The sequence below is a fragment of the Mycteria americana genome, chromosome 8 (assembly GCF_035582795.1).
Source record: "Mycteria americana isolate JAX WOST 10 ecotype Jacksonville Zoo and Gardens chromosome 8, USCA_MyAme_1.0, whole genome shotgun sequence".
Lineage (NCBI taxonomy): Eukaryota > Metazoa > Chordata > Aves > Ciconiiformes > Ciconiidae > Mycteria > Mycteria americana.
The window spans coordinates 47,799,166-47,812,608 of record NC_134372.1 but is presented as its reverse complement, the minus strand read 5'-3'; the positions used below and the strand labels follow the sequence as shown (position 1 = coordinate 47,812,608).

General features: G+C 37.1%; 1 protein-coding gene across 4 annotated transcripts in view; it reads right to left on the bottom strand.

Moving 5' to 3' along the window:
* The window catches only part of BANP (BTG3 associated nuclear protein), a 154,879-nt gene that overhangs the window by 60,659 nt on the left and 80,777 nt on the right, over positions 1-13,443 (bottom strand). For 3 of the 4 annotated variants that reach the window (XM_075510991.1, XM_075510993.1, XM_075510994.1), the window contains 2 exons: positions 11,078-11,142; positions 8,934-8,978 (listed from right to left, as the gene is read on the bottom strand). In XM_075510991.1, the coding sequence (XP_075367106.1) occupies positions 8,934-8,978; positions 11,078-11,142 (110 nt within the window). The remainder of the gene's footprint in view (positions 1-8,933; positions 8,979-11,077; positions 11,143-13,443) is intronic. The other variant, XM_075510992.1, reaches the window with a different exon arrangement.

The window sequence follows — 13,443 nt, the reverse complement described above, 5'->3', positions numbered from 1 at the left end:
ATGAGCATTAGTGAACTTCAGTGGAGTCAGAGAGCAGAGGGCAGACGTGCCCATGATTTCCTAAACTCACATTTTAACCCAGGTGCTGAACTGCAGATTAACAACAACAATTAAATGACCTTTGATAGACTACAACATATAAATATCTACACACCAAACCTTAAGTACACTAAAACAACTTAATATTTGCTTTATTGCCAACATAGCAATTCCTTTCTTCCACTCCTGAGAAACTTAGTTAAGCCTGTTTCCTTCCTTTCCCACGTGTAAAATCTATCTGGACACATTTATCTCAAAAGCACCGTAAAGTACCCTTTCCACCCTCTATTACCTTTACATAAAAACTTCACCACACATCAGATCAGTTCATTTGCGCATTAAGGGCACAAACGAATAATAGTTACGGCTTGTGCCATCCCACACTTACACAAAGATGTTGGTTTTATTTCAACATCATATAAAGGCCGCTTTAAAGTTGAGAGAAGAAAATGCAAAAATATTTGCTAATTTTGCAAAGAGTCTTTTAATCAGTCCCTACTCAAGGCTGATTAAAAGAAACCAAGTTAACCCAGCATTCAGGATCAGCAACCGGCCAATGAAAGATTCTTTTCAATAGCTGGAGATATCACAAAGAAAGTAGATTCATCTAAACTATTATTTTTTCTTAGCAGCATGGCATTTAGATAGTTAATTTTAGTTAAGTATTGAAAAGGCCAGGAAATGGTGCCACTACTACTTGATACAACCAAACAAAACGCCCTAAAAAGCAGAGTTGTACATTTTCTGTGTACACCAGGGCAAGGACTCATTTTGTCTTGTCTGTTCTTCCACCGATTTCATGTAAACTCAAATAACATACAGAAAAGAGGCAGAGGCTCTAGAAGTCCCTGCTAAGCACTGTGAAAATGAGGAAATATTTATCTGCCATGATGAATGAAATAACGTCGAATTTCAAGAGGACTAAACTACTTCAAGGGAGTGCCAATGTATACCTGCTACATCTTGGAATAGAAAATGCAGTAATAAACATGTCAGAGTGGAAATTGTTGAAGTGCTGATGGCAGTCAGGTGTAACAATTACTACACTTGAGAATGGGCCATCCTGCTCGAAAAAAAGTTTTTCTTCTTGACCCAGTTCAGGATACTGTTCTTGGTGACGTATCAGACATGGACATAGCTGGTTCTCTCCGTAAAATAAAGCAGTATCTTCTGGCACACAATAGCGCAGAAAGAAAACTAAATGCAGCCAGTTTCTAAATGAAACTTATGACCCAATAATGTCCGCAGGGTCGTTGTACCGCTGACTCCCTGATAGAAAATATTTTTTTACTGCCTTCCCAGCAGCGTGCACCATAAATGAGTAAGAAGATGGAGACAGCACAATGGGAAGAAAAACAACTTGCATCTCAACAAGGTGAAGGAGGAGACTTGTATAAATAGCAGCAACCAGGTATCCTCTTTTGTACACTGCTCAAAATTTGCCAGGGTCATCCCTCCCACCCCTTTTAAACAAATCTTAGTTTAAGGAAAGAGTTACCATACATCTTTAAGCAATAAAAAAGTGATGAAAATTACTGGATGTGGTCAGGTTAATGCAGTGAAACTCTCACCAAAATAAAAAAAAAAATTTAAAAGACTCCTGCCTTTTTTCTTTACCTCAAATCTAAAAAGAATAATAAAAAAACCCAAACAAACTATGAATCACTTGTTAAGTAACAGAAGATTAACAAATGTGCTAGCAAAATATTCAGGCTTTCCATTCTTTAAAGAAAACAAAGAAAATATTTTACACATTTTGAAATTTAAAACCATAAGAATAAAAGTTGAAGCTACTTTCCATTCATGGTGGCTTTCAAGATCTGCTACAGCGTTCTGTACCGAGTAGTGAACTTAGCCATCCAGTAACTCGTTTCTGAAATTTTACATAATTAACAGGGACAGAAGTACAATTAGACACAAAGAACCAGTACAGATTCTCATTGTTATAAAAAAGTGCATTCACTTTCAGGCTCTCCAAGGCAGCTGAAAGGCAGAAGGATCCCCCAACTCAGTGGCACAGCCATGGAAAGAAATGGTCCTGTCACCATAACTGCATTAGAGCATAAGTCTTAACGAAACAACACAGAATCCCCGAAGTGGCAACATAGGTGTTTTTCAAAAATGTTAACTCATTTCCAGAGCAAGGCCTGCTGACTTTCAATGACCTTCTAAATCACTCATCATTTTCCCCAAAAGTAGATAAATTATGTTATGTAGTAAAAAAAATATGGCATTTTCAATTAAATATCAGAATTAGTTTTGCATTCTGTAACTACAGAGAATGTCTTTTCCCATCAACATCTCTTAAGTAGCAGTTCCCCTTCTGTGGGTTTTTTCCTATTTTGTTACGTTTTGTTGACTGCCGTGGAAGGACTGTATTTTCCCCGAGTACTGTCTCCTCATATTGGGGTACAAGAATTCTGTTGTTCTACCGTCAAATATAACAACCTGGAGTAAGCAATTTGCACAGATTTTCTTCAGGAATCTTATACAGGATGATGACAACAAGGGCTGCTGGAGATCAGTTGCAATCCGACTGGACAGCGTCTTACCCTGCTTTACAACTACAAAGAAGGTGCAAACCTTCTACAAAAGCATTTTAAATTCTGCAGTTAAACTAGACCTAACATAGATTATTACAGCTACTTTTTTAGTTACCATCCTTAATAACACAAATATGTTCCTGTTTTTCTTATAATATTGATTTTTCTAGAGCTATTTTGTATGTTACTGATCACCTAAGTAGTAGGGTTTTCCCCCAAGCTTTTTTTTTTTTAAATCCATACACATTTGTAAGTTTTAATACACTTAACTGCTTTAAAATTAACTTTCTCAATTTTAATTTGCTAAAATACTACTTTCTCTAGCAAACTAAAAAGTATGGTGAGTGGTTTTGATGATCTAATTTAAGGAACAGTCAAAGTGGAGAGCACCTCTTCTATGGAATGCCAAATTAAAGAGTGTGTGTGCACAAAGAACTATCTTCAAGAAAAAAAAAAGAAAAGAAAAAGCTTGTCATTAAAATGCTCACACTTAAGTACTTTAAGCAATCTTACTTTATCCAAAAATACATTGTGCTTCTATGTGAAATTTGCATAAAGCACATTTTGTTTCAAAACTATTCATTTTTGCTCCTAAAAATAGAGCAGACCTGCAAGACTTTAGTACAACCTATTATTGACGAAGTATCAGTTACAAATAATCTTTTTTTTTTTTTCCCAAAACCATATGAGCAGTTTTTAAGTTCCAGCTGTACTATATTGGGTTTTTAATTTTGTTGTTTTTCTTCTAACAATCCTGTTTGTTTCTCCATGCATATTATTCAAAGCAGATGTGCTGAAACAAGAAAAAGCCTTTTCAATCTACTACAGCAGCTGGCGCAGAAGTTAAGGTCTTCTTCCTTTCTCTCGTTTGCACACAAGCACACACACACAGACCCTATGTCAGCAATGCATGCAGAAAGACTCACGCTGTGAATGTGTCTCTGTCCCCACGGTACGACAGTTTACAAGGTTGATGTCGGAGCAGCACATTTCTTGCACTTCAAATTTCCTCCTCATTTCTTCAAGCTTTTGCCAAGAAAGTAACTGACAATCATCTTAATGCTACTGCCCTCTACTGCTTAAAAATTAGGGACAGGAAAAGAACTCCTACGTTGTATTAATTCTTGACTGAAGAACTTGAATTTTAGTATTTTTAAATCTAGAACTTTTTAATTAGATGCATTATATGAAAATTAATAACTGTGGAAGATGGTTCTTTCCTCTGTTTTGGATAATATATTATTATTATTGAAGTTGTTAATATTGATAGAAACTGCAGTATCTATTCCAAAGGCTTAGTAAAGGCAATTAAAATGCATATTCAGAAAATATATTAAACAGTTTCTTTCCCAATAAAATGACATCTGCAAAATGCATAAGAGTGAGCAGAAGCTAATATGTCAACTCATTTTGTTTGTATAACTGAAAACCACGCTTGAGTTCTGGGATTAAATTGGACCTTAAAAAAAGGTGGTGCCCTCACTGAAAAGCAAGGTGTATCTCAGTAATGATCAGGGAGGTGAACAGAGATACAAAAACTAGATGTTAAAAGAGTTGGTTTAAGACAGTCCCATAGGTTTGTAAATAATCTCCTCCACAACAAACCTATTTTCATTTTAGTTTGAGCCAGTCACAAATAAGATTCACTGGCTATTATGTGGAATTATTATAATAGGGTTTTTTTTTTCCCCCCTGAAAATTTGGAACCATTTCTCCCCCTTTTCCATTCCCCTAAAATTTAACAGCTTGCCCTTCACTTCAGACTACAGCAGAGTACAGAAATGGGACAGATGTTTCAAACATAGGTGATGAGGTCATATCTCCTTCTGAGCTGTATTACAGGGTGTACTATGTGTATTGAAAACAGATCTGAACGAGACATCAGATTCATACTCCTCCTGAGGACATTAAAGACAAACTCTCACTGATCTGTTTCTCATGCATGTCTATATTCTAACCTTTCAGGCCCAACAGCAGCTAGCAGCTACTTCACAGCACTGAAGTCTGCCATATTTTCTCCATCACTATGGCAATTTTCCAAGAATATCTTTTCGGATCACGGCTTCATATACTCTCATACGATCATTACACGTATGAGGAAGCTTTTCTAAAGCTTACTTGGTGAGCTACCTCCACAGCCCTGTATCTGAACTCTCCGAGACCTCAGAGCTGCCATAAAGCCCATAGCAGCAAGGTCAGAGTAAAAGCTCAGAAGGAGATAATGCAGTCACTGCTCCATACAAATACCTCATTGAGCAGCAGGAAAATGTGTTATTAATGTGACCTCCTCTCTCTCTACATATATGTAACTCAACAGTTATGGATGGGTCTCATCACACCACTTTGATTAATCTGGAAGACACTGTGTCTACAGCTATGTAAGATGCCAAGTTTCTTTTTGAAAGATGTAATGTAGCTGAAGCCATTCTGCATGTTTATTTCATGTGCACACAGTGAGAAGACCGATACTACAAAAGCAATTTACACTGGCTAGCTTTTTTTGCTAAACCTATCATACATGCTGTTTGTTCTGGATTCTCCTGCTTCTTCTGACTTACCTACAGATCCCGATACTAAGTGAACTAAATGCTGCTAACTCTTATTAATTTTTTATTCATTGAGCAGAACAAATTGTCAGCTCTCCAGGAATACATATGATCATATTTTAGATTTTAAAGTGCATTAACTTTTTAATTTAAGAACCAAGGCTATTAGTTGAAGACCATTTGCCTGGTGTCATTTTAATTAATTTCTAACTTGGAGAAACACTGGCTGTGAGGATGTACAAAGTGGAATGTCTAAAATTCAGAATCAAGGAATGTCAAACTATTGAAATTGTCCTGTTCTACCTCTTTATACCCCACGTATATTTCTGAACACTGTGGCACTACGTCAGCATGTCTTGTGCACGACACACACTGAACACCTGGGATGCACAACACTGAAGCTCAAAGGAAGAAAAGGATGGAGTTAGGGAGAAAGGAGGGCAGGTCATCGGAGGAAAGAAAGAGACAAGTTAGAAAACTTCTGGTAATTCGTAAGTATAAAATGCGAAGTCCAAAAAACTTCCCACTGGTCCACAGCTTCAAGTGTTAGTTAATATGAAGTCTAATTATTTTTGCAGTTTGGTATTTTTATTAAACGTGCACTGAAATATGAAACTTTCAGCTAATAGAACACATGTGTAGGTAGAAAGCATTCTTTTTGGCATGATTTCATTAGTTCCATGAACAATGATGCCAGAAAAACAAGGTCTAAATTCAGTGCAACTACCAGGACAGACAATGGGGGGGGGGGGGGGGGGGAGAGGAGGTTAAGATCAACAACTAGCAGCATTATGGGGAGAAGCTAGTGTTTATTACTAGTATTAGAAGGCTTAAAACGTATCTATCACCTCGGAAATTCTACTGATAAAATTTCACAGTAGATTTATGCCGGTTTTTGCTGTAGCTCATACAAAGTTAACAACTCCATGCTTTGCAGTCCCAGCTTCTTGTGTAAAACCTTTTACTTGTGATTCTGAGTGAAAGCCTGCATCGGGAGGCAGTACTAAACCTCACCTGAACAGAGAGAATACCTAACATCTGTTAAGTGTACAGTAATATGTGGAAAACAGCAGAATGAGATGAATTTTCAAAGGGAATATTTAGCAGCCAAGCTAAGATCTAGTACCATTAGTAAGTATATATTAGACAGCTAAGAATATTCAATAACTGCAGTCTCAGAAGTGCCACATGATTCACTTTCCTTATTATCAATATTCTTCAGTGTCCCTTGGCAGCGTGCATTAGAGTTCAAACCATGGAAGAAAAAGCCGCTCTCCTGAAAAGTAATGGACAGGTGGGAAAGCTACAGAAGTCTCTTTGATCACAGGTCATGTACAGATGATTGCAAGCTACTGGATTGTTATGACTTACAATACCACCAAACCATATCATATGACAGGTTTTTGTGCTCTTATCCCACTACGAGTGCCAAGGAAAATGTATTCGTTTCAACTTCCATTCTTAAACCACAGTTTAGTTTAACTCATTTTCCTTTGCAATTTTTATGAGCTAATAGCTCAAAAAATGGTCGCTTAACGCAGATCAGCTGATGAGCAGAAGCCAGTTGAGCCGCAGACCCCCCCTCTACCCCCTCACATAACACACAGAGCTGTTGCAAAGAATCATGTGAGTGCTACTCATCCACTTTAGTGCAAAACAGGCCCGCATGGCTTAAACTGCTGATGAGGGTTTCAATATCTAACGCAGAATGGAGATAAAAATCCCCTAAGTATTTGCTTGCTCCTGTTTTTTGGTCTGCTGGAAAATAGTTAAGCAGCAAATACTTTTGGAAGAGCTTGAGGGTTCCTGTGAACTGGCACAGATGCCAGCTGAAGTGTAACAACGCCTGACTGTTGATTCAAAAGTTACTCTTTTGCACCAAAATGCAGCTGAGTGCATGAAATACCCCAGCGTTTCACCATTTGTTTTCAAGGAAAGTTTAAAAGCAGGACCCAGAGTACAGCTAGTTAAAAAACCAAAAACTAGATGCTGAACTGATTTCCGACACAGACACGTACAGCCACAACCACTCAGACAGAACCAAGATTATCCCAATGAAAATATGATATGCTCTGTAATAGCACAGATGCCGTTACACAGATAAGCTGATGTTGATTTCAACAAAACAAATAAACAAAAAAAATGTATTAAATCATGCTTTTCTTCCCTATCTTGTGTGTGCTCTCACACGATTCAACCAACATGTTATCACATATCCATATATATGCCCAGACACATGTATACACACATTCACAAGCACACACTTTTAGAACACCTTTCTTCCAGTGTAGCCTTATTCTGCAGGTACTAATGCAAGTGCTCAGATGATCAGCGAGACTCCACTCATGGGTATTTGGAGTTTGGCAGTTTTTTTACTACTATAGAGTTTACAGTTTTTTACTCCATCACTGTTTTAGCCTGAGACACAGCTGAATGCTACGGTTATATGAAACAACTCGCCCCTCCCTACCTATCATAGGGGGTTTCAGGAAAATATGGTCATCCAAGCATTCCCCTTAAAAACAGTGTGAACTCGCAATAATGTTTTAAACTATATTCTTTGGTTCTATTTAAGAAAGAGAGATGCAATTTGTGGAATACTTATTACGAATAGGTATTTCAAGGGGAAAAATAATGGTACTAGGCTACAATCACAAAAAATGCAACTTGATCTACACGCCACTCTCGGAGAGACATACCACCACCCAATATTAGTCTTTTAAGAAGATGTAATTTGGACAGCAGTATTTCACAAAAAAGGAAAAAAGAACAGTAAGTACTAAAACAAAGGTTCTGATATGTCTCCAAAAAAATCACCTTTCCTAGTCTCACTTCTGCAAAAGTACTTCTGATTAAAGGCTCAGTAAAGAATACTTAGAGTGGGTTGGTTTTTTTTATTTTTTAAATACAAGTTAGATTGCTTCCCCACACAAATACTGTATGTGGTCAAAAGTTCTGAGTACTGGCAGCTTCTCAAGGCCTTTGAGTTCAAGAACCTTCATGATCTGAGCCTTTTCAATTCAGGGCAGTATTCAAGTTCTAGCCATATGTCTCACAACTCATTAATATTCAACAGGAACAAAAAAATTCATAACACATTTATTCAAGTGGCCTGGCTAGAAAGCTTCTTACAGGAATATTTTTGTGCTGTGGATATTTTAATATAGCTCAACATTTAGTAAATTGTGTCTGAGATCAAGTGCTAGCAATTTTTCTGACACCTGACATGGAAATTCTGCTAATTTAATCACTTATTGACTCATCACTCAAAGTAAAAGCTTCTTTTTCTTACCTCATGTAGGCATAAGCACCTAATAAAGCCATCTTATCAAAAAGAACAAAAGCAGATGTGAAAGATCTGTTTCTCCCAAGACAGCCATATTATGAAAAAATAGCTGCTTAAACCTCAGCAATAAATGTTCTTAGGTTTGCATAGACTGCAGTCCACATCTGGCCATAGTGACAGTTGGTAACAGAGAAAAGAACATACTGTACACAATATAATCAATCCAGTTAGTAAATGTTAAGAGTGAAGAGGCCAAAGACAAGAAGGTATAAAACACAGGGATAAAGTATCTTGCAGGAGTAATGAAATAAGCTTGGTCAAATACTTTGAGTCCACAGACAAAATACTTAGCTTACATTTTATCATTCTGCAAGCTGTTTATTTAAACAGAAAGACCAGAACAGATTTTGCTCTTTAAAACAGCCACTCATTCCAACTGCAATGTGAGATCATTCCAACTGCAACATTAATTTTAAAGACCAAAGTCAAATGCTGTTTAAAACTCAGTTCTGTTCCTACCTGCCCATCTTGACCCACGTGAACTTGATGTATCTGCAGGTTTCCCTGTAAAATAAGAGCATTGACAATAAACACAACTTTGGAATTTAAGAAGTTGCTCTGTCGTGAACAAGGCCTGTTTCTCATCTCATTATTGAACAACTTCAATATTAAAGAACTCTATTAATTTAGGAAATTCTGCTGAGGGTTATTTTGGCAATCCACCTACAATTCAATGGTCAGCACTTTAACCACAGAGGATAAACAGACTAAAAAGCAAGGAGGTTTTTCAGCACCAGCATGTTTTGCTTTTTGAAAGTTACTGTGTAATGTACAGTATTTTTATGCAAAGTTAGTTTGTATGGCTTTTGAGGTTAAGATTTTTGGTTTTCCTTATTTACATAAAACTGCAAATTTAAGTCAAACCCTTACTAAACCAGAATTAGCAGTATAACACTTTTACATGTATGGAGTGCTATTTACTATTTGTTGTTATAAAGTTCCTGCCTGTGCTAACAGATTTTTTTTTTTATTTTATCCAAATTCAATACCAAAGACCAACATAGCTCTATTACAGGAGTTACATCTATTACAAAAAATTCTCAATAATGTAAAGTGTTTTAAAGGAAAGTGTCGCTACACTAAAAAGGAAAGCATTATCTTTACAAAATGAAGTTTTTATTCATATGCTCAGAGATGCCTTTTCAAAAGCACACTTAGATTAAGAAAAACCAGCTTCCCAAACACAGAGACTTGCAGTGAAATAGCACATTTCTTTGAGGAAAAAAATACCAGTTCTTTGATTTGCATGTTTTCTGCATTTTCTCTTGCTGGCAGCACTTCCTCTTATTTGAAGCTGTGTACATTGTACTAAATTTAAAACCAGATGTTTTCATCTGTCATGGACAAATATAGTCCTTAAAAGTCCTTAAGAGTCCTACATACGGGAACTTCATATGAAGCCAATAGACACCGGCGTGTGCTTGAACCTCAGGATCAATTACAACTAGCATCTGCTGAATCATAATTTTTTCAGTGGCTCTTTACCCAAGAACTGCTTCAGTTTTATTGTAGCACACAATGCATTCCTTTAGACCCAGAACATTTTGATCCTTTCTTATTTCTCTCTAGGTCTGACAAGCTCTTCAAAGGAGACTGCCTTTAACTGTAATATTTATATAATATTTACATAATATTTATTCTACAATAGCTCCCTGTGTTAACAGTATTCCTCTGCACCAAAAGTGGTCTTACAAGATGTGATTTAAGGTACTTTGGAAATGGATTAAACTAACTCACAAGCAGATATGCTTAACATGGAGTAAAAAAACTCTACAGGGAAATCATACAGATTAAAATTGTAGTCTGCATTTATGTTTAACCTTATTTTGCTATTGTTTCCTCATGTAAACAAACTAAGTGCACAAGAAATCTAACAGCAGTCTTAGCAGTTAGGAGTGTCTATACATTCTTAAATAACCAACAATAACACTCTCACTCAGGTAAATTTGGCTGGCCTGAATGGCTGTTTTGCCTGAGTGGGAAAAAGAAGTCAAAATTGGAGGGTTCAGTACTGGATTTATCCACTTCCATTCTACTGTACTATTTTTATGGAAAAAAATTATGAAGTGAAAATACTGCAGTGCCAGATTACTTGATCAGTAACAAAGTAAATTCACTTCATTCTGCAATATATCTTTACTAGATGGCATCTGAGGGTTTCCTCAACTCCTGTTCAACAGTTCCCACAATTGATGACACTGAGTATTCTCAACACATTTAGTTCATAAACCTAACTAAAATAATTTCATTTCTCAATGGCAGTGCAAGCACCTAAGCTGGTTTCCTATAATACTCCGTAAGTACTAAATTTCCAGCAAAGACCATCAGCCATATACAGCAATCATTAGTGTAATATACACACGGAGCTGTCTTGGCTGGTCAAGGGAAGTAAAAAAAAAAAGAACCAAAACACAGAGACAGAAATATCATATTGCATTTACTGCCATAAAGCACATCTCATCCTGGCTCCACCACATGCTGTCACTTCTACCCGCACTGGTCTCTGTAGTGTATTGTAGCAGATCTCAGAGGTACGGTTTTAGAATCAGGGCCCTAAGTTCCCGCCAACATCCGCTCCACGGGCACCCAAATGTTTGGCTCACCTCACTGTCCTGCGTGATTTGGACTTGCTCGCCTTGAGGAACCTGGGCTATGTGGAGATGGCCCTGTGGGATCCGCAACAAAAGAAAACACCAAGGAGCATCAGAAGAAAATCAAAACTAGAGGAAGGAGCTATTACCTTGGATTCAATACAGCTTAACGTACAGAAGCAAAATGCTTATTCAATGAAAACCATTAAAGATAGCTTTAAAAAAAAAGTGAAGTGCATCCATATTTCCCCATCTTTTTATGCAAAGTATACACAGAGTGACTTTGAAGAAAGAATGGTTCATTTGCACATAAGAGGAAAGAAAATAGGCATAATAATAAACAACATTTATGTAGTGCATTTCTCTATAGACAAACTAGCTGCATTTTGAGGGATACACAAAGCATGGGACTAACTTGCTTTGGTAGATTAGCATTCTGCTGAAACATTAAACCTATTTAAAGACCTGGGAAACTTAGTTCTTAAAACAGATACACCAAGGCTAACTACTCACTAAGAGTGAGGTTTTAAAAGGTATCTGTAAGTATCCATGTATCTTTGTACATTCACATAGTTATGGTGAAGTACAGTACCATGCTAAAGACTCTCAAGCTGCTGTAAATTGGCATGAAGTCATTAATTTGAATGCAGTTACACTGTTTTATGTTAGTGGAGAATCTGCCCTAACAGTTTTAATAATGTTAATACTTTGTATTGCTGACCATACCCACCACTTCAGAATGGTATCAAGCCTACCATTTGATCAAAACATGGATAAGAGAGTGGACGGAATTCCTTGTGCATCCTGACTAGCCCAGCAAGTCTTTGCTACTGTGATTTACCCGAAGGGAGATTGGATTCTAAATAACCTACTTCAGGGTTTATAAGGCTTTGTGTTCATTTTAATATGACTGCATGAGACAGAGATTAAAGATAATCATTTGGAATTCTGTCAAAGGCTCTTCTTATTTTATAACACAAGAACAATTGCATGTGATTTTCAAAGAAACACAGATCCCTCTATTTCAAACAGTTTCATTTCCTTTGGAAGGAAACTGTCTATTTATAGGGAGAAAAAACATACTGAAAGTATCACTCTGACAAAAGGGACTGTATATAAAATTAGAGCACAGCCCAGTCCACGTTGAGATTAGAATCACTTTCCCTCCTTAACATCAAGCTCTCAGGGCTCCCAGGAAAAAGCACTGAACATTTAAAAGACCCATTTATAGTGTTTTCAAATATAAGCAATCCTTTCTGACTAAAGGGAGGGGGGAGGAGGTGACTTTATTCACCTTTGTATCATGCAGCATTCCAAAAAAGAACTGCTCACTCATCTTTTGCAGATACATAGCTGGTCTTCAAGGACAGTCCTTTTAGTTTGTTCACAAATTCAATTCAATACTGATTTGTTTTAAACATATATAGTATAAATAACTACTACCTTACTAATGACTCTTAGCCTGATCTATATGTATCATTCCCTAGAACAGAAAAAGCAATACCATTTTCATCTCTTTCAACCTAGGACCCTGCTACATGTCTGAGAAATTATGACAACATTTAGACAGTGGCTGTGGGTCCTAGTGGATTTTTCCTGGATTCCACAATCAATTTAAAGGATAGTTGACAGGCTCAGATCTTTTAACGAGGCAAACTTTCACCACTTACATGTACAAATGTAACCGTTTTGTCTATTATATCCGTGTATTTCATATAATTTTCCCTCCTACCTTGTCTTTCAGTTAAGAAGACATGCTCTTTAAAATAAAGAGGGAAACCAAGAGACAAAGAAATTCACACCATAATACTGTAAAGTTATGGTGAAGCGAAGCAGAAATGGAGCCTTTGCACCCAGTTCCTCAGAAAGAGCATTCTTTCACTGAGGATGCTCTCAACTGACAGGAGGGGAAAAAAAAGTTTGCAAGTTAATTTATTGAACTTCTTTCTCTTTAGTCCTCTTCCAAGTTTGAGAATAGTAACTGCAAGCATCTAGGATCTAGTTCCATTAAGCAATCACTCTCCAGGATTAGCTCCTCAACTTCCATTTCAGTCATATTGTATCCAGGTACGTAACAGGAAAGGGCAAGGCCTTTGGGAAAACGAAAGGGGTGCCCCGGCCTTTCCAACCCTATCTGAATCTCACAGCTAATGGTTCCTAGCATTCCTTACACCCACACTCCAGCTCTTTCTTTTCTCTTACTTTATAAGCAACCTTTTTCACTTCGGAAAAATGTGCTCTCTACTGCAATTTCCTCTCCACAACTCTGACAGTTGCTGTCTGGAGTTCCTCTCAATCACTTTCATCTCAAACCCCTTCCACTTCCATGCACTCCTTAAAAAATACTCCGGCTAATACTGAAGTTCTCCTTTAAGCAA